The sequence below is a fragment of the Prionailurus bengalensis genome, chromosome A2 (genome assembly GCF_016509475.1).
Source record: "Prionailurus bengalensis isolate Pbe53 chromosome A2, Fcat_Pben_1.1_paternal_pri, whole genome shotgun sequence".
NCBI lineage: Eukaryota > Metazoa > Chordata > Mammalia > Carnivora > Felidae > Prionailurus > Prionailurus bengalensis.
Genome location: NC_057348.1, coordinates 31,604,347 through 31,624,681, shown reverse-complemented (window position 1 = coordinate 31,624,681; position 20,335 = coordinate 31,604,347). Strand labels below are relative to the sequence as shown.

Sequence of the window (20,335 nt, the reverse complement as noted above, 5' to 3'; positions counted from 1 at the left end):
TTGGTTCAGAAAATTCCTCACCCTATTTTAAACTGCACGCTTCCATGCTTTATCTTTCTCCAGAACACTCATCACCACCTAACATATATGTTCCAATTTGTTGTTGTTACTGGTCTCCTTTACTAGATAGAAGCTCTATAAGGGCAGTTCTGGAACATTTCCTGTTTTTTTCTGAAAATGAGAACAGTATCTAGCACAAAGTAGGTGTTCAGTAAATACAGGCTGACTGAATTAATGAACGAACACCAACAAAAAGACACATGAGAGGGTTTTACCAGACAGAAACAATACACTTTAGACTATAAAATTGTATTTTAAAACCCCACTTCCTCAGTTTTTCGTTACCTAAATAAACACTTGAGGATTTCACATGAAGGAGGCAGGCTCCATGCCCCACCGGCCTCCAACCTCCACTTTTGCCCCTGCCAGTTCAATCTGCACATAGCTACCATGCTGGTCTCCTGACGCCCTCCCCCTGGGGTGACCTGTCTCCTGCTGCACCTCTGTCTCCTACCCTCCAGTGCTCCAGCCAAGCTCTGGGCTCCGTCGCAGAGAAGTCCCCACCTCAGAAGTTGCTTCCACACCAGACTGGCTAACTCCTCCTTCAAGGATTAACAACAGCACCAACTTCCCCATTCATCTCCTCCAGGAAGCCTTCCTTAACTAACCCCTGCTTTCTCACCAACTCACCCTGTCGTCCCTGCCAAGTTATGGAGATTCCTGATTTTCTGGGCTTACCTTCTCACCACCCAAGGCCTCGCAGGCCTTGCTAGGAAGTTTGGATTTCTTCTAAGTGCACTGGGAAGCCTCCAAGGGATATATAACTGCCAGTTTACTTGGCTATCCACCCTCTTCCACCCAGCTGCATTCTCTGGAAAACTGGCAGACAAAATTCTTCCTATCCACTCTCAACTAACTGATGACCTCCTAACTTCTCTCCTACTTCACAGGCAAGAACTAATTACCTTATGCTTCTCCAATTCCATGTTTCTACCTGCAATGCATCTACAGGCTCTTCCTCTCAGAATACCAGAATAAAGTCCCATTCTATCCAAAGCTGACCAGTCTACTTGGGCACTGATCCCATCCCCTTTTCTCATCTCAGAGCATAATCCCTGTAGTTTTATCTATTTTCTCACATGCAATCAATTATCCCCCACTCCTGGATATTTCCAGGAGCAGACAAACATGGCCTAGTATTATCCAAAACAAAACAAAACGGAATAAAATAAACCTTCCCTATTCCCCTTTATCCATACTCTTGTCCTGCTACTGCCACATTTCCCCATTTTCTTTCAGAGCAAAACCCTTTGGAGACCTGCCCACATCTGTCGTCTCCATTTCCTCAGTGCTGGTCCTCACAGTACCTCCAGTCCCTCCCTCAGCCCCCTCCACTGAGGCATTTCATCCACTGATGAAGGTCGTTAATCACCTCCACACTTCCAGAGCCAAAGATCAGTTCCCTGGCCTGGCTTTACTTCACACAGCATCTGACATAGGCAATCACGCCTCACTTCAAGTGTTTCTCCTTTTGAATTCTATACCAACCACGCTCAGCTGGATTCCCTTCCCATCTCCTAGCGATTCCTCCCTCCTCCCACAGCTTCCTCCTCAACCCCACCCCCTCAAGGAGGACCGCTGGCCCGCTTCTACTCTCTGTCCACACTTGCACCTTGGAGGAACTCACCCTGTCCCGTAGCTTTCCAGGTTCTGTACACAGGTGACACGGATGCGCACAACGCCGCCAGCCCAGGCTGCCCCACCAGGCGTGGCTGTATACTCCACAGCTGCAGGCGAAGGCTAAGTACCTCACACACACTGTGGCCGAAACCCGAGCCCCTTGACCAAGTCTCCACTGTCTCTGCCACTCCTCACCACTCGGCTGCTCAATCCTTACCCTTCTCCCCCACCCACATCCAAGTCTTCACGAAATCATGTCAAATCCACCTCCAAACCATACCCTCCACAGGATACCCTGCCACTGCCATCACCACCTCTCACCTAATCGCCTGGTCTCCACACCCTTCCCTCGAAACACTTAGCATACAAGAGCTGGTGGTTTTCACACTTCACAGATCAGGCCATTCCCCTGCAGGAGGCTCCCTTTACACATAGGATAAACCCAAATCCTAACCTTGGCCTTTGTGGTCTGACCTTCATAAGCTTCATTTTTCCTCCACTCCTCTCCATTCCTATCACAGAGGCTGTGTAATTGTTTTTTCCATCCACATGGAATATTCCTTCCCCCATCCCAGATGACCCAGTGACAGCTTCTTTCACACCATTTAGATCTCAGCTCCAATGCTAAATTCCCAGAAAAGCCTTCCTTCATCATGTTAGCTAGAACTACCACCCCCCCCCCCAACATCATTAGCTTACTTTACAGCACTCTATGTCCTTGAAAAATGTTTGTGTATTTACTGTGTCTCCCTTTGGCAGAGGGCAGGGGCTCCTTCTGACTTGTGTCACTCTATCCCCAGCATCCATCAGAGAACCTGGCACTTAGTGGGTAAGTCTGCAAATATCTGCTGACCAGCTGCCTTACTGAGGGTTAGGGCTGTGCCTTCCTACCTTGTTTGCAGTTGTACCCTCAGACTCCAGACCAGCAAAAGGCACAGATAAAGTGTCTACCAAATGTCTGTGGGAGAAAAGCTAAATGAACAAAGGCAAAACAGCCAGAGGATTCTCAAAGCAGGAATCATGCTGGACAAAATACTCTGGGGCCTGCCGAGAGACAAGGCCCGGACCTCGTCAGGAAATAAAATAACCAGGCTAGCAAGTTCAAGTCCTGCCTGTCGTTAAGTGCCCAAAGCAGTAACATGGGTGTCCTTGATCAAGTATAAACGTCCCTAAATACAAACCCTGTAATTAAAGATTTAAAATTGGCTAGAATGGGGTTACAAAGAATGATGGTTTTCATGTTCCATATTTCGTTAGTAAAATCTTTACAATGAATATGTATTAACTTCTATCATGATGATGATTTTTTTCCCATTAAAACCTATCTGTCCATATAGTTTCCAAAGAGAACAAGGTAACTTAAATGAAGAACTGCTTCCAGTTAGAATGGAAATTTACAAGAATTGACCAGGCAATTTTCTAAATTCCCTCACCAGGCAGAAAACCCCTTGTGACTACCATCCCCTGTCCCCAGCACCTCCCCTCCAACACACACCATCATACAAATAGGAGCCTCGGTTAACCCATCCCTTTCACAATTTAGTGAAGACAACTTACTCTACTGGCTACAATTTACCTTTCTTGCTCAGAAAAAGAAGTTTGTGGAACATTCTAAGAAGCTATCTAAAAGACAAACTTCAGGCTTCCAGAAGAGGAGCTGCACCACTCTGTCCAAGCAGGAGAGAGTAAATAACCACACGGGGCTTCTCTCTGCAAGTCAAAAGGAGAGGTCTAAAGGAGGAAACAAGAAATGTCAATTCCCACTTCTCATTTTCACTGGAGTCTTAAGACAACTCGAAACTTGGGTTCATTTCCTACACTCTGCCCTCCCGAGCACACTGAGGTTTCCTCTGACCGCCAACATACTGCCTGCTCAAGGAAAACGGCCATCTCCCTTCCTGCTGCTTGCTCCCCTATACGTTCTGCAGGAGCACCTGATCAGAAGCACGCTCAGGACACCCCGTTTTCATTACTGATAAAATGAACAGAATCAGCAATTAACATGTGTTGAACAGTTACTCTGCAAGCCACTGCACAAAGTGCTGAAACAGCACTACAATATTTAAACCTTTCAACCACTATGGGGCACTACCACTATTCCCATTTTACAGTCAGTCAACTGAGGCTTAGCAAAGCTATTTAATTTTCCTCAAGTTAACTCACCAGCCACAGCTGAGATTTGAGCCTAAGTCTGTTTAACTCCAGAATCAGTAGTTACCACCACTGCCTTGCAAGTTGTCTTTTTTAAACCTACCACATGGAACCCCTTTCCTGCCTAACTCCTAAGAATAGCACACAGAAGCAAGGTTGCATGATAGACATTTTAGGAAGCTGATTTAAAGCAGTGCTTCTCAAATGGCAAAATACATAATGATCTCCAATAAGTCCACAAAGAAATGAGAAAAGTAAGGATAACGCATTGTGTCTTTTCAAAACTTTCTTCAAATTTAAAAAACTGTCCTTTATTCCAAAACAATGGCCCTCATACTTTTATAATGGTAATAACTATATGTGTGTCTAATTATCTATATTTCAAAATGCTAGCAACCCTATCATTGGTCCCCAACTTATTTAGGAAACTTCCTGGTATAAAATAGAAAAGCCTGGAACCACTGGTTAAAAACATTCGTTTTGGGGGGTTGTCCCCCACCCCCACCCCACCCCTGCCGCCTGCATTACTGGAGTTCAAGATTGTGGAAAACATCAGTGTAACCTGGGAGGGAAATATTTTTTGTTTTAAGATTGTGGGTGTAATTGATAATAACCTATGACTTTTGCCTGCCATAAGCTTACACAGCACAGAAAAGCATTTCATGTTAGCAGGGTCTTTATTACAAAAAGGAACAAGAACACTTAATCTAGTTTTATGTTGAGTGCCTGAAATGTAAAAATCATTCTTTTCCTTCTTTTGCTCATTTATAATAATCCCTGCTGTACAAGATGAATATAAATGTAATCCTCTGCCTTTCTCTCAAAAGTACAGTAACTCCAACTGTTAAGTCTACTAACAGGCTTCTTTTTCTCCTTAGAACTTCAATCAAAAAATACTTTAATAATCAGAGGGGCACATTTATTAAAAATACTGCCATAAACTTTGAATATCAATGTGATTAAAAGCAATCTTGCACTGAAATGCTATTTAAATAGTGAAATTTCACTTCTTTTTTAAAAGATTTTTTTCCTAATGGCACAAATCCCAGATGATTGTGTTTCCTATCTGCTACAACCTTAGCTTTCATTTCATCTTTTTTTAAAGTCAATTACTTCTAATGCAAACCGCACACATGTCCCCTCCCCCTCCAAGAAAAGATCTGTATAAAGGAACTGCTAAACACAACATATAGACTGTTCTAAGGCACAGCAAGGAAAAGGCTCTGGTATCTTTAGAATAAATGTGGGGGCAGGGGTAGTAAAGTTCAGTTTTTCTAGCTGAGGAAAAGAAAACAAAGGTCATAGCAACCTGCTCAAGCTCATGAAAAGCAGGCGAGCGTTCTGGAATGGGCTCAGCGTGGCAGTGGGTCAAGCATGTGGACTGTGGAGTCAGGCAGATCTGGGTTAGTGTCTCTTACATGCTTCATGATCTTACTGAGGTACCTCATTTCTCTGAGCCTCAGTTTCCTCATCTGTAAAAGGGGGAAATGGGAATGCTGAGATCACAGGAGTGCTGACAAGATGACATAAGGTGAAGCATATGTTGGCACAGAATAAACGTTCTCACCAAGCTTAAGCTGTCCACATATACACAGGTATGCTGTGAGATGTGGCATTGAGAAAGCAGGATATCCTTATAAGAAATGAGGCCATAGAACACGTAGGTCACACTCAATAACGATGCACAAATTTCTCCCAAAGTTAGAGTTCACAAGAAACAAAACTGCAACTTCAGTAAAGTTTGGGAACCCCACGCCATCACAGGTAATGCACATGGTCTCCATTAACAACAAAGCCTAGAAGGTGGAGAGATTCAGCATGGATTGTGCCAGGTGTTAACTCTTCAGCAAGTACAAAATCTTAAAAGTGTGAGATACAAGGATGCTGTATACCCTCTTCATCAATCAAAATGCAGATCTGGTTCCTGGTGAAGCAGCCTCCTAATTCCCAAAATAACCTCCAATGGGGCTCCAAACTAGTTTCTCCAAACTACAAGGGCAGAAACTCTGAAGAATTTGAGTCAGGTACCCTTTTTAAAATCCCATGAAAGTTTGCTTCTTTCTCCAGTGGGGCTTAACAGAAGCTGATCACCATCCTCACAGTTTAAGGCTCTTAAAAGCTGAGACAGGGGCGCCTGGGTGGCTCAGTCGGTTAAGCGTCCGACTTGAGCTCAGGTCACGATCTCGCGGTCCGTGGGTTCGAGCCCCGCGTCAGGCTCTGGGCTGATGGCTCAGAGCCTGGAGCCTGTTTCCGATTCTGTGTCTCCCTCTCTCTCTGCCCCTCCCCCGTTCATGCTCTGTCTCTCTCTGTCCCAAAAAAAATAATAAAATAAAAAATAAATAAATAAATAAATAAATAAATAAAAAGCTGAGACAATGACAGCTCTGTTGATGCTCAGTATTTGAACTGCCCTGAAACAGACATATACCCTAGAGAAGTGGCAGTGAATGACAAAAGAGGACAAGGACGGGATCCTTCTTACACAAAACCTCACATACATTCTTTCATCTTCCTTCTAACCCAACATACTTCTTCAGTACTGGATAAATTTTTGGTTTAAGAATAATAACTTTTACTATTTTAAAGATTCTCACCTTCAAAACAAGTTTGAGGAGTACCAAAATCACATTCTGCAGAATGAGTTTTCCTTCATTAACCAAGGAACCCATTAGAACAAGAATTGGCAAACTTTGTCTGTCAAGAGCCAAACAGTAAATTGTGGGCTTGGCAGACTGTATGGCTTCGGTTGCACCTACTCAACTCTGCTGTTCCTTGTAGGGAGAAAGCCGCCACAGACCATCAGTAAAGTAAATGAATGGCTGTGGCTATGTTCCAATGAAACTTTACTATGGACTCTAATATGTGAATCTCATATTTTTTCACATATCATCAAACAATCATTTTCTTCTGAGTTTTTACTTCAATGATTCAACAATGTAGAAACCATTCTTAGCTAGGCTGCAGGCAGGATTTGGTCCACGGGCTGTCGTCTACATTAAAAGAGCTAAGGAACCAGAACTAAGAGGAAGGAATCCCTGCTCTGTGGGAGTGTCTCACTAGGTCTCCAGGGGCTCTTTCACTCTAGAGTTCGTGCAGACTTTAGAGAGTTTCATACATCAACTGTCAGACAACTGCCCATTGTCAGTGCAGCCCTAGCTCTCATCCGTGAGGCATCAAGTGTGGGTGACCTGCAATCGAATCACCTGAGTGCTCCTTAAATGTATGAACCTGATTCAGATACAGTGAACTTGGATCTCATGGATTCCTAAGGCTCAGTTTCGATTTCCACTTGAGATGTAAGCAGAATGCAAACACTGCCACCTGCAGAACACTCATACACCTATGAAAGATATCAGAAAGGGCAGCCTGGCTTGCCTCAAAAGAAGGTACAGCACACATAAAGACTCCATTCTGCAGGAGACAAGGTGAAGTCCATGTAAGCAGAAAAGAAGAAAACCTCAAGAAATGATATGCTGTCTGGGACATGCTTCGAAATAATTCAGTGTGGGGAGTGGGGTAGGGATGAAACAAGATTGGGCCATGACTCATTAGGTGTTTAAGCTGTATGAAGGATACAAGGAGGCTCATTAAAATTTTTTCTGTATCTTTTGTAGATTTCAAATTGTCCATAAGAAAAAGCTGGGGGGGGGGGGGGGAAACATGAAAGAAACCCTACAGAAAAACAGAAACGTTCTTCACTTCAGGAAGAGGGTTTTATGCTTATAATGCAGTTACTTTAACAGTATTTCACACAAATACCTATTTGTTTTCAGTTAACTATGACCATTTTCTTCTCTAGGCAAGAAAAATTTAGTATTGATACGGTGACTCAGTTAGTGTTGACTGAGGCTGCCCATGCCCTAGTCAGTCTTTTATTTTCTTTTCTTTTAATCTAGCTGCTTATAGATGCCAACCAACCTCTTTTTCATCTTGCCCTAGGCTCAATTATGTCATTGTTATTATGACAGGGAAATCACCTGTCATCAAGTGTGGCTATCACTCTGGGTCGCCATTCCACTCCCTTGCCTAAATATCACAGATAAGAGAGGTGGTGTCCTGTCTGCACTTTCTGGAAAGTGTAAATGGAGTGCTAAACTCAGGACAAATCAACAGGAAGTGCTGAAAGACAGCCTCTGGCCTTCCGAGGGCCATAAAGCATACCTCCCACAGAATAGGTACTTTTGGGGGAGGAGGGCATGGAGACAATGGAAAATTGGATGATTCGACCTCTTCATCCTTGAGAGACTCAGCTCAATCTTTCTAAGTAGCCCAATTAATACATTTTTGGCAGCAAATATTTACTGAGCACAAATGGTGCAGAAGATGACTATACCTCCATCAACAATGCTCCTGTCCTCTGGGAGCTGACATTCTAATGAAAGAGCCACCACATAATATATACTTTCAAATGGTGGCAGATTAAGTTGCTTTTTTTTTTTTTAAATCTGCCAAGAAATCAAGGCATTTTTTATTTTTTTAAGGCTCCCTATATATGTTCAGTCACTAATACGGAAACTTTAATCAGTTACTCATACCAATCAATTTCATCTAAAAATAATTTTATTAGATATAGAATTTCACAAGTTACCTTTGGAAAATAGGGTAATTTATCTTCTAAGTTTAATCATTTGAAAACAGCCAAAATGTATTATCCATCTGTTTCCACTCAGATCACCTGTGTTATCAACTACAATTACAAATTACAAGAAACCAAAGGCAATAAGAATGTGAGGATGCAAATGCAAACAGGATGACCTCTAAAAGATAACTGAAATTTTATCCTAACATTTGCCTACCTGTGCTAATTAGGAAAAAAAGGGATGATACATTAGCTAAACCACAACTAACCTCACTTCCATCTAAATCAATAGTTCTAACCTCTCCCACAGCATTAACCCTTGGGCAGTCTTACCATGAAAGAACTGGCCAAACTAAGCTACAGGAGAAAAAAAAGACAAAAATCATGGCTCACCAGTTTTGAATTTTGGGGGTCAAGATAAATGAAGGATCTCTGAGAATTCAAGAGAAGCTTGAAGTAGGAAGTAGACATACAAGGGTGCCTGGATGGCTCAGTCGGTTAGGCTTCCAACTTCGGCTCAGGCCATGATCTCATGGCTCGTGAGTTCAAGCCCTGCATCGGGCTCTGTGCTGACAGCTCAGAGCCTGGATCCTGTTTCTGATTGTGTGTGTGTGTGTGTGTGTGTGTGTGTGTGTGTGTGTGTGTGTGTCTGTCTGTCTGTCTGTCTGTCTGTCTCTGTCTGCCCGTCCCTGGCTCTCTCTCTCAAAAATAATCATTTAAAGAAAAAAAAACACTTAAAAAAACAGTAGACATACATAGTTTAGCCTACAATTTCAAGGAAACTATGACTGCACTACAGCCCATTCAAGTCCCAGATATTAACCCCCTGACCCAAATAAATACTGAATTCAGAAATAAAGTCTAAGATTATCAGCAGTTTAAAGGGTTGAAGAAATTAGTATGCACTGAGTCATTTTCGGTATGTTATCTAATTTAATTTCCACTCCTACAACCTTGGGAAGCAGGTATTATCACGTTTTACAAAGAGGGAAAGGCAGATTCTGAGAGGTAAAAAACAAGTACAAGGTTAAGCAACTTGCTCTCATACCCAGGCTTTTACCCCTAAGTCCACAATCATAAAGTAACTGGATGAGAACTCAACAAGTCTGGTTCATATTCCCAAACATCTTCCAAGATGGGCAGTTTCTGATTCTTAGTGCTTCAATCATGTGGTCAATTTATCTACATTTAACCTCCTTGCCAAAAGGAATTAGTGCAGATTTAGTTCCACAACACCTTTTCTTGGTAGGAAATAATCGTCACTAAAGACAAAAGATAACTAATAATTTTTGCTGATTTTAAAACGTATTTTCATTTCTTAAGCAGCCCAACATGAGCTGTTTGTTAGACAAACAAAGCCCACTGCATGAGTGCTGAATATCCTCATGCTTGAATTTTGCAACTGTTTCAGAAAATCCATAAAATCACAAATGAATCAAGAAGTGACCGAATTAAAAACTTCAGTCTCTAAGCCAAACAGCCAGGCAGAATTTCAGCCATCCTGGCCCCTTCAGCATCCTCTGAATGGTGAGAGCAACTTTTAAAAAACAGCACCTCTAATAATCATTAGTAATTTGGTAGGTCAGAAACACACACAACCAAATCTCTGAGCCCTTTTTGCCTCAAGAAGGTAGTTAAGAGGTCTTAGATCCTCATGGTAAATAAAACCTGTTGATGAATATGTCCCAGCAGAAAATAATAAATATGGCAATAACTGCATTCTAGCCACTAAATGTGGCTGGGTCTCAGTCTAGACCAAGTTGCCCAGTGAAACACTAATACCCTTACTCATCCTCTATTGGGGAATTACCAATAATTACTAGCATGCTGTTTTCACACAGATTTAGAAACCCCTTATGGGAAATGTATCCACACCCAAAGAATAAAAACTAAGAACAGGAGTGGGTCAGGTCCTCTAATGCTCTACTCCAACTGCTTCATATGAGAGTTGCCACCTAGTGATTTTAATTTTTTAAGCCCAGGCGGACTGCCAACTCAACACTAAAACCGGACTAACAACTGATTTTTCCTATTGCAACATCGCCAGCAAGTCCTGTGCTTTCCCTCTCTTTCCTTTGCTCTCAAACAGCGATTCTCATTTTCAAAATCAACTAATTTGCTCTATAATCTGTTCCAATTGGAAGCTCTCACAGAGCTGCCACTGGTATTACTCTTCCTCTCAGCGCCAAGAGGCCAACAAGAGGCCAGTTCAAAAAACCAAAACAGCAAACGTGAAAAAAAGAGAGGCTCTAAAAACAAGAAGTAAATATGGAGACAGAGTAACAATGGGCCAACTCTGGACTTTAAAACATTCAGCTCGCCAAGGTTCTACCTATTCTTGGGCCATGGACAATAACTATGCCAAAGTAAACGGCTATATATAAGCAATGAAATTGCATTAGGGAATATAAACTCAGGATTTTGGACACCAAACCTCATGTAAGGCCTTGTCCTTACCACCACTGAAAGAGCAACTTAAACTAACCTAAAGTTCACTGGCCTCCAGAAGTCCTTTCTGACTGCAGTGTGCCCAAGCCTGGCACAGGCATTAGATAGCAAAGTTGACTATTCAAAGAAAAATAAAATCTAGGAGGATTTTAGGAGGAAAAAAGAAAAGAAAAAAAAAAAAAGTCTGACAGTTTCTAGATACCTGACCTTTCATTTCATTTGGAGACACACCTTTAGCTACAAATATTTCCCTAAATATCCTTCTCTAAGGATCAGTTTTATTAAAAACTGACCAATAATTAGACACCGGTTTCACTAACTATGGACGCTAAAGGCTTGTTTCACGATACACAATTCTGGCCTTTTTCGCACCCTGATCTTGGCAAGTCACACACACAGTCTGGCCAACTGCTCCTCAGTTGTGGTGATCCTTCTGTAGCATCCTAAACTTTGCAGCTTGAATCTCACAGAAATAAGGCCGCACAGATAAACTGTTATCTTTTCTAAAGTTTGAAATCAATTTTGATTGCCAGCAGAAAATTCCTGGTGGCAAGATTTCCTTCCCAGAGCCGCCTAAAGCATTCGTGGAAATGCTTTCCAAGCTAGTAATTCCCGTCTCCACTTGTGTGTTTCAGTAAGAGAGACCAGAAGGGATTTGGGTTCAACTCACTGCTAGTCCCCAAAGCTTATCACTGAGCAACGCAGCTCAGGCTGCACCACACCAGGCCTCCACCAATGGGTTCTAGGACGCTCCCCATTACAGGAAGACCCGGAAACCAGATTTTCCAATCGTTCTGCTCTCCCCCTTCTTCCTCCTCAGGCAGCAGCATCCTCGCGCGTGGGTAAGGAGTGAGTAAGGTAGGGTCAAGTTCCCCACCCTAACGAAGCGGGCAAGCAAACTTCCTCGGGGCTTGCACAAACTCCAACGGGGGGCTGGACTCACCTTCGCGACAGAGCCCCATGACTTCGCGGTTTTTCCCAAACTCCTTGAAACTTTCGTCCAATTCCGTCCCTAGGAGATACACACACACAGGAGGAGGGGAGAGGCAGATCAGTGGCCGGGAGTGTGACGCACGCTCACGCACGCAAGGAGTAGTTGCGGGCACCTCTGCATACCCCAACAGAGCGATAGCATCTCTGACCCCCGAGGGGGCGGGTCACAGGGTGGGGGCGGGGAGGCGAGGAGGGTCAGAGGATGGGGGACGGAGGGACCTGGGGAAAAGGAGGGCGTGGACACTCACCGTCCTTCCCAGGAAGTTTGGAAGCCTCGACCCACAGATTCCACGACTGTCCCAGCATCGCTTCTGGACTGGGCAGGGGCCTGCGCTCCCCGACGGTCGCCATTGCGGCGGCGGCCGATGTGGAGGCGGCGCCCGGGCCGCCGTCCTCCGGCCGGAGGCGCCGCGGCGGCGGCGGCTGCTGCCGCTGGGGCTGCGGAGGCTGCTGCTGCTGCTGCGGCTGCTGCTGCTGCTGCCGGGCGGCCGCCGCCGCTGCTCCGCCCGCTGCCGCCGCCACTCGGCGCGGCTCCCCCCTGACGTCATCCACGGCCCGCTCCGACATTCTTTCCGCTCCTACAATGTAACAAAAAAGGGGGAAAAGAGTCGCGCGGGGGCCGCTTTTAAGGAGGCGCCGGGGAGTTCCGGCGGCGTGCGCGGCCCGCAGGCCGGGTGGGGCTCGCTGACAGCGCCCCCCGGTCGCCCAGCCCTCCCAACCCGCCTCCTCCCGTGCCACCCCCCGCCCCGGGCGCAAAGTCCGCGGCCCGGGCTCGCTTTCGCTTTCGCCTCCCGCGGCCCCTCGGGGGAGGGGACGAGCCGCCGGCGGCCCGCCACCGCGGCGCAGGGTCCCCTGGTTGCCTCTGCCGCCGAGACCCGCACGGAGGCCGGCGCCCGGAGCCGCCCCCGCCCCAGCCACGGCTGCCCACGGCGGGGAGGCCCGAAGACGCACCCCCGGCCCTCCAGCTGCCCACCCTGAGGCCGCTCGCATCCCCGGGCCGGGCCCGGCGGCCCCGCTCCTTCCTTCCGTCCGCGCGTCCGTCCGAGCCGCGGCGCCCGGCCGGCTCCCTTAAGCAGAGGCGCCTCCCGCCGCCTCCTCCCCCACGCCGGTCCCTCCCTCTCAGCTCGCTTCGGCGAAGTTTGCACGTCAAGCCCCCGGAGTGGAGCCAGGGCGAAGTCGGAAACGCAGCCACCTATGGAGGAGCAGGCTGGCCGGCCCCGGGGCACCATCGAATGTGGTCGCCGTCGGGCCCTCCCGCCCGAGGTTTCGGACCAGGGGCCCAGAGGCTGGTGCAGGGAGCACTTCGCTTTCCGCTCGCGGGCGGCCACGCAGCTGTCAAAAGCATGAATGGCAAGCCGCCGCCTAATGTGTAGGAAACCACGGGCCGGCAAGGAAATGCGGCCCAGGTGCCGTCCCAGGTGTCAGCCCGAAGCCCCGGTGTTCGCCGGATGCCCACCACTAGAGGTCACAGCGTGCGCCCTGCGAACTTGAACTTCTCGTCTAGCAAAGAGAGATCATGAAACCGGTTTAAGATGGAGAGACAGGCGGCGGTGATTCTGTGTACAGGTTTTGGAGACACTACCCGAAATTTCTCTATTTCCCCTTCCATTGCTCCTAGAAGTGATTCGTTCGCCCCGAAAATTTTTTTTTTAATCTTGCCATTTTAAAATCGGGTTCATTTTCAGATGGAGTTGTTAGTCTCTCCCTCTTTATGGTTGTCTTTGCTTCGGCAGGGGCGGGACCCAGGGCTTAGGAGAATATACAGCACTTCTAGAAAATGTGTTTAGAAGAGTTTTGTCAGATTTTTGTATACTAAATTAAGCACTAGCCCACAAAATTTAGCACCCCTCCTCAACAGACACACACAAACACGCACACGCCCTGCAAAGCTTTTGCTTAAGTGATAGGTAAAGATAGCAAAATAAAAGACTACTTAATAACCAAAGCGTGTGAAGTACTTGAAACAGTAGCAGACCACACCAATCACTCTCAGTAAGTGCTCTGTTATTTCAAACTGACGTGAGAATCTGAAGCCTGTGACAGAAACAAGGATTTTGATCATCATGTTTCACGTGGCAATAATAGCACTCTTGTGGCACGTTTGTCATAGTTGTTTGCTTACAGGTGCTTTCTCTAGGTGGGGAGGAAGAGGGTTTCATGTTTTTTATCTGGAACATCTGGCATGATAGAGGTGGCCAACTTCTCTGCTAAAGAAACAAAGTCCAACAAAAATGTTTAAATAAGAGTAAAAATTAATAAGGAAATATTATTGCAATCTAAACTTAACGCAGGGCTCTTATAAGAAAGGGCTTAAGTTGAAAATTTACAAGCGTTAAAAATACACACACACACACACGATTTTTTTATTTTAAAAAGATTTAGAAATAACTCTGTAAAATTTTCCTGGATTGCATGCTAACATAAGTTCCAAAAAGTGAAATGATGCATGCTTCCTGTCTTTATCTAAGAAGTAGTAGAAACAAAATAACCCCCAAAATGGTGGAAATTATTGGAAGGATAAAAAAAAAAATCATTTCTAAGGCTTTAACTTCCTTTTCTCACTGATACTCAGTGAGAAAAATGTGGGGGCAAAACATTTAATTCGTTTGGTACTAATAGGGTTCCTAACTCTTAATATAGGCCCTCAGGAACACTTGAGTGGCTCAGTCAGTTAAGCATCAGACTCTTGATTTCTGCTCATGTCATGATCTCAGGTTTCCTGAGATCAAGCCCCACATGGGGCTCTGTGATGACAGTGTGGAGCCTGCTTTGTATTCTCTCTCTTCCCTCTTCCTCTGCCCCTCCCCACCTTCAAAATAAATAAATAAACACTAAAAAAAAATAGGCCCTCAATATTGGAAGCCCCAGCATACTTTGAATTTTTAATTTATCCCAAATTACTGAGAAATCTGTAAAATTATATTAAAATATCCACCTTCTCAGTTTTCCTAGATTAAAGTACACAGTTTATTAACAACTTTGAATTTTATAGTTCTACCTTTAAGATAAATGAAAATTTAGGGGCACCTGGTTGGCTCAGTAGTTAAGCATCCAACTTCAGCTCAGGTCATGATCTCATTGTTCGTGGGTTCCAGCCCCATGTCAGGCTCTGACAGCTTGGAGCCCGGAGCCTGCCTCAGAGTCTATGTTTATCTCTTTCTCTTCCCCTCCCCTCCTTGCGTGCTCTTTCTCAAAAATAAATAAACATTAAAAAAATTTTTGAGAGAAATGAAAATTTGTGAATTTGAATGTCATTTGGAGCTGCCATTTTTTAAAAAAGCTTAGAACAACCCAGCTATATAGATAGCAAAGGGAGCTTGCCAGTTGAATACAGCCCTTCTCGTCTCTGAGAACAGTGTGAGAATGAAAATAAGGGGAAGAATGGCAAACTTGAAGCACAGACCCACTTCCTCAAGACACTGCTTGATTTCCCTCTTTTTACATGTGAAAATCCTTCAAGATTCACTAATATAACCTCTGGCCGATGGGCTCAATGTGGCACTTTATAATACTTCGCTTCTGTCCTTACTGTTGCTCAACACATCTTTCTTTTTTCTTTACAGTTTTTGAGTCGTTTAATAAAGAAAATACAACAGAATATAAAGTGAAATGTAATAAGTATCCTCTCAGCATTATGAACTTTATTAAGAGAAGTTGTTACTAATAGCAGCTCTCAGTTGTAGAGCTCCTACTAGGTGCCAAGATTGCCAGAGGTACTGTTCACATTATCTCAACTAACATGCAAAACTGTGTAAGGGGGAAGGTGTATTACTTCCAACTTACAAATAAGGACAATCGGGCGCCTGGATGGCTCAGTCGGTTGAGCATCCAACTTCAGCTCAGGTCATGATCTCACGGCTCATGAATTCGGGCCCCACATCGGGTTCAGTGCTGAAAGCTCAGAGCCTGGAGCCTGCTTCAGATTCTGTGTGTGTGTCTCTCTCTCTGCCCCTCCCCCACTCATGCTCTGTCTCTGTCTCTCTCTAAAATAAACATTAAAAAAATTTTAAAAACAAAAACAAAACAAAAAAACAAATAACGACCATTAAGGAGGGCTCTGGACCTAGGTGCTAGGAATTCTTTCTGGGTCCATGTACTTGCTCTTCCACTTAAAAGTTGTGTAACCGGAGCAAATTACCTAACCTGTCTGCACCTCAGTTTTCTAATAGGTAAAATGGAGATAAAGCTAGGTTTCTTCTGAGGAATATGTGAAAAGATCCACGGAAAGTTGGTACAAAGCTTAACACAAAGTGAACAGTATACATAAGCGTCTTATATCAAACTAAGCAATCCAGATCAATTCTTATCTGGAAATGTATTTAACTTTGAAGCTGAAGGATAACAGGCAACTCCATGACATCTCCCCACCAATCTTCTTCTGCTGAAGCCAATGCATTTACCACACTCTCTTCACCCATAAGAAAGTCCTAAACCCTTCCAGATTAGGCAGTTTCTGATATCCATAGTTGGTTTGGGTTTCCCACAGTTCAAATGAGTCACCAACAAAAGTCAAAACTGTTAGCTGAGAAAGTCCAGTGTTCTGATACACAAATTGGGGCAATATTTCCAAAGTATTCCTTATACAAAGGGCACAGTCTGTAAACAAGAGTACAGCAGAAACTCAAATACTTATTTTACCTACCAGGCCATAATAAAAAACCCTAAGGACTTCTTACCTAAGTACCTGTCCTCTATACCCCCCCCCCAAATATAAAAAGAAAATTGCTAATACAATTTATATTCATTTAATGTAATTATTTTAATATAGTAGTGTGCCTTGTATGCTATCAGTGTTCCTGCCAGCATACTGATTATGTCTCACAGCTATGAGGATCTTCAATATCTATCTGCATAGATAAATGCTATGTTTTATAAGGTTTGACTAATGAGGACTCAATTGATCAAACATTTCCTTATTGCCTAACACATTGTACCTGGTAGGCACAAGGTAAACACAACATAGCGATTTTGCTGACGACATGAGAAGAATAAGAAGTACTGGAAATAATTTAATTCATCAAAATGCTCTTATGCAAAAGGCTGTCACCACCAATTAGACTGTATGTGGCTTAAGAACTAGGCCGTCAGAGGCGAAATGCTGCCAAATTCTGAACATTTCATCTCTTCCAGGGATGCATTTAAAATATGGCCTGACTTCACCATCCAAATTTAGGGACGTTCCCAGTAGGTGCCAAGGGTAACAAGGTCTCTTTTTACAAAAAGTATTCTTCGCACAGCAGATCCACTTGTAAAATGCTTTGTTCAAAGGCCAAAGGCATCACTAAGTGGCAAAAATAAAAGTTGATCTTTTCCAGTCTTTAAATCTGGTTTAATGTAAAATGGCTGAAACTGTCCAAAACCTCTAAGATGCAAGAGCCCACACAACCTCCTTTTTATTTGGAAAAAATCCCCACTGGTCCCACTACAACATCTTAATAAACTTGAAAACCAGGAACCACGGTATATTTATCTGTGCAAATTACAGGGTTGGTAACAGAGATTCTCCATTATCAACCCCAAAGGACTGCAGTCATTTGAGAAACAAGAAACTCAGATCCCCTGAATTAGGAGTATTTTGGTTTTGGTTTATTTCTCTTAAAATTGGCTGAGCCTTAATTCATATCCTCTCTCCCTCCTCTGACCACACCTCTCTCTCTCCCTCTTTCTTCTCCAGAGCCAGGGCTCTCTTCTGCATGTGAGGTTGGCAGGCAAGAACCCTTTAACTGTGCTCCCTCTAGTGAAATCCTTAAAACCTGTCATGAATACCTCTATTCCAGCAGGGGGAGAACAGTGGAAGGAGGAAATTGAATTCAGCTCAGTGGCTGGCATTCCTGACAATCAAGTGCAAAATCAGAAATAATAAGGATGGTTGCAAAGGTGGAAATTTAAAGATGAGGGCAATTATCTTTTTAAAGACTTAACCTGTACACGTATTCATTCTACAAGCTGTGTCATTTGCCAAGACGCGCAAAATTTTGAATACTGAGTTTGTTTTCTTAATCACATGTGTGTAGCTACGGATGAATTCTCCCAAAGAAACATTCACCACTAATACCAGACTGTTTGAAGGAAGAGAAAGATTTAAAAATACAAAGTAATAAGTTTTAACTTTAAATTGAATACAGATCAAGTGTTTCTAGGGATTTAATACTGGCCTGCAAATTTAAACTACTAACAAACTTGATTTAAAATCTTCACTTAAAGCCTTTAAGTGGCTTTAAAAAAAAAAAAAAAAAGAAAAGAAAAACAAGAATAGAGGGGGAAAAAGTTATGGGAAAAAAATGGAAAAAGTCAGACCAGCATTTAGCTATAAAGAGAGGCTGACTATATAAAGTTCTGGTGCACTGCCTCAGATGCAATAAAATGCAAAGATTAAACACACTGTTAAAAATAATTTCCTATGTCTTCTTTGTACTGTTGCAGTGTTCAGTGTTTCACTGAAGTGACTGTAAGTGTTACCACCAGTTAAGAACAGGAGTTCCAGAGCTGACCTGCCCAGGCTGAATCCCCGTTCTACCACGTACTAGCTACGTAACTCTGGGGAGTTACATATTTAACCTCTCTGTACCAGTTTCATCATCTATAAAATTAGTAAAACAGGAGTTATCTGCTTCATGAGGAGTATCAGGAGAGCTCACAGTACAAAAGCACCGTTAGCCATTTTTAGGCTGTCACATGGAAAGCCCCAATTTTAACCTACCCATGCTATACCATCACACCAGTCTTGCAGAATGAAGAATGGCTTTAGTTTTATGTCAGTTCTTGCTCTAACAGTTTTAGGGGCTCCCCACTGACCACTGAATTCAGTAAAAACTTCTCTCCTAGCACTCAGGGTCCTCTAGAGTTGGTCCCGCGCCACCATGCCCACAGAGTTCCCTCCAGCAGGTACTCTACAATTCAGCCAAAATGACCAAGTGATAGCTTCAAACACGCTCCCCACTCCAGACCGCAGCCCCCAAGCTTTGTTCATAAAGGTCACTCTATTTATAATACTTTCCCTCCCTTGGCTTAAATCCTACTGTATAGCCAAGTCCTTCCTCAAATCCCTTTTCTTTAACAAAAGCTTTCCTGATCCCTCACACTAAGCCCATGAGAACTCATCCCCACCTCTAAATCACAGGACTTCATGGACTGGGGTTAAGAGTATGGGTTCTGAAAGCAAGGTAGCAATGAGATATATGCTTACTTTTCCCAGGGATCGACTGTCTGCATTCCCAACCTAAGCGTGTCATTGGGAACTTGGAATCTACCTACCATAAGATGTGTGGTGGCCAGGTCCCAAAGCTCGTCAGCAAAACGCCTTAAGGCTACACTCCAGGACCAACAGTGCAGGTGTGTTAGTACAAGAGGGAAGGAACAACACAACTTTCTTCCCCCTTCCCCCAGCAAAGTTCCAGTTCTGAGCAAAGTCCTAGACCTCACCAACATGACCCCCTTGCTTTTCCCCATTGTTGTGTACACCCTGATCCTACAGCCATCGGGGTTTGTACTGCTTCTTTCCCAAAGGACAGACTATTCCACAAAGGCTTTAATCCCCCATCCACCTCCAAAATAAAACGTTCCTCTCCTTGGTAGAGATAAATGGCATGCAGACTTAACTATTTTCCACTAAACATGTGAGTGAATGAATGAATGTAGTTTTCTGTCTTCAAATCCTACCCCAAACACATATTTTCTCATATAAAAGGGGAGACCTTAACCCAAATGACCCTCTAGATGTGACAGTCCCTAAACCTTTCTTCCTAGAAACACACAATTACTACATCCCATGGACATTCTGATCTTAAATGCTACAATCTAGGACAGAAGGCAAAGTTTCTGACATTTTAACCTACTTAACCTAGTTTAGCCTCTATTTTGATCAATGTAAAACCTACAGGACCCAGAGACTTTGATCACAGCCTCCTCCCCACCACACTGGTCCAAGTGAAGGAACTTCAGGAGCAGGAAAAAATCGAACTGAAACAAAATTGCTACTGGTGAGATATCTACCCTCCCTACTCTCCAGAGCTCTCTGCCTCTCTCCACTTCAGAAAACAGGTATTTGCACAAAGTATTAGCATTTTTCCAAATGGTTTCTGGGGGGAGTGGCAGCAGAGAGCAGCAATCCTAAATCAGTGGTTAATAAGCTAGAGTCTAGAATCTGACTTACCAAGTATTTCTTAAAAACAGAGCCAAAGAGATAAGCTGGACTTCACCAAAACCATTAAACCTTTGTGCTTCAAAGGACACTCTCAAAAAGTAAAAAGACTCCACAGGGAGAAAAAATTTACAAATCACATATTTGATAACGAACTTGTATTTAGAATGTATAAAGAAATCTTACAACTCAAAAAAAAAAAAAAAAAAGGAGGCAAATAATCCAATTTTCAAAATTGGCAAAGGATCTCACAGACATTTGTCCAAAGAAGACAACACAAATAACCAAGAAGCAAATGAAAAGATATGCAGCATCATTTGTCATTAGAGAAATACTAGAAAATC

General features: G+C 43.8%; 1 protein-coding gene across 4 annotated transcripts in view; it reads right to left on the bottom strand.

The window, feature by feature from the left end:
- The window catches only part of ATXN7 (ataxin 7), a 142,547-nt gene that overhangs the window by 82,521 nt on the left and 39,691 nt on the right, over positions 1-20,335 (bottom strand). For 3 of the 4 annotated variants that reach the window (XM_043587861.1, XM_043587857.1, XM_043587858.1), the window contains exons 3-4: positions 12,100-12,429; positions 11,802-11,870 (exon numbers count right to left, since the gene is read on the bottom strand). In XM_043587861.1, coding sequence (XP_043443796.1) covers positions 11,802-11,870; positions 12,100-12,418 — 388 coding nt within the window. In that variant the 5' untranslated portion in view covers positions 12,419-12,429. Of the gene's footprint in view, positions 1-11,801; positions 11,871-12,099; positions 12,430-12,824; positions 12,927-20,335 lie in introns of those variants that run through there. The other variant, XM_043587859.1, reaches the window with a different exon arrangement.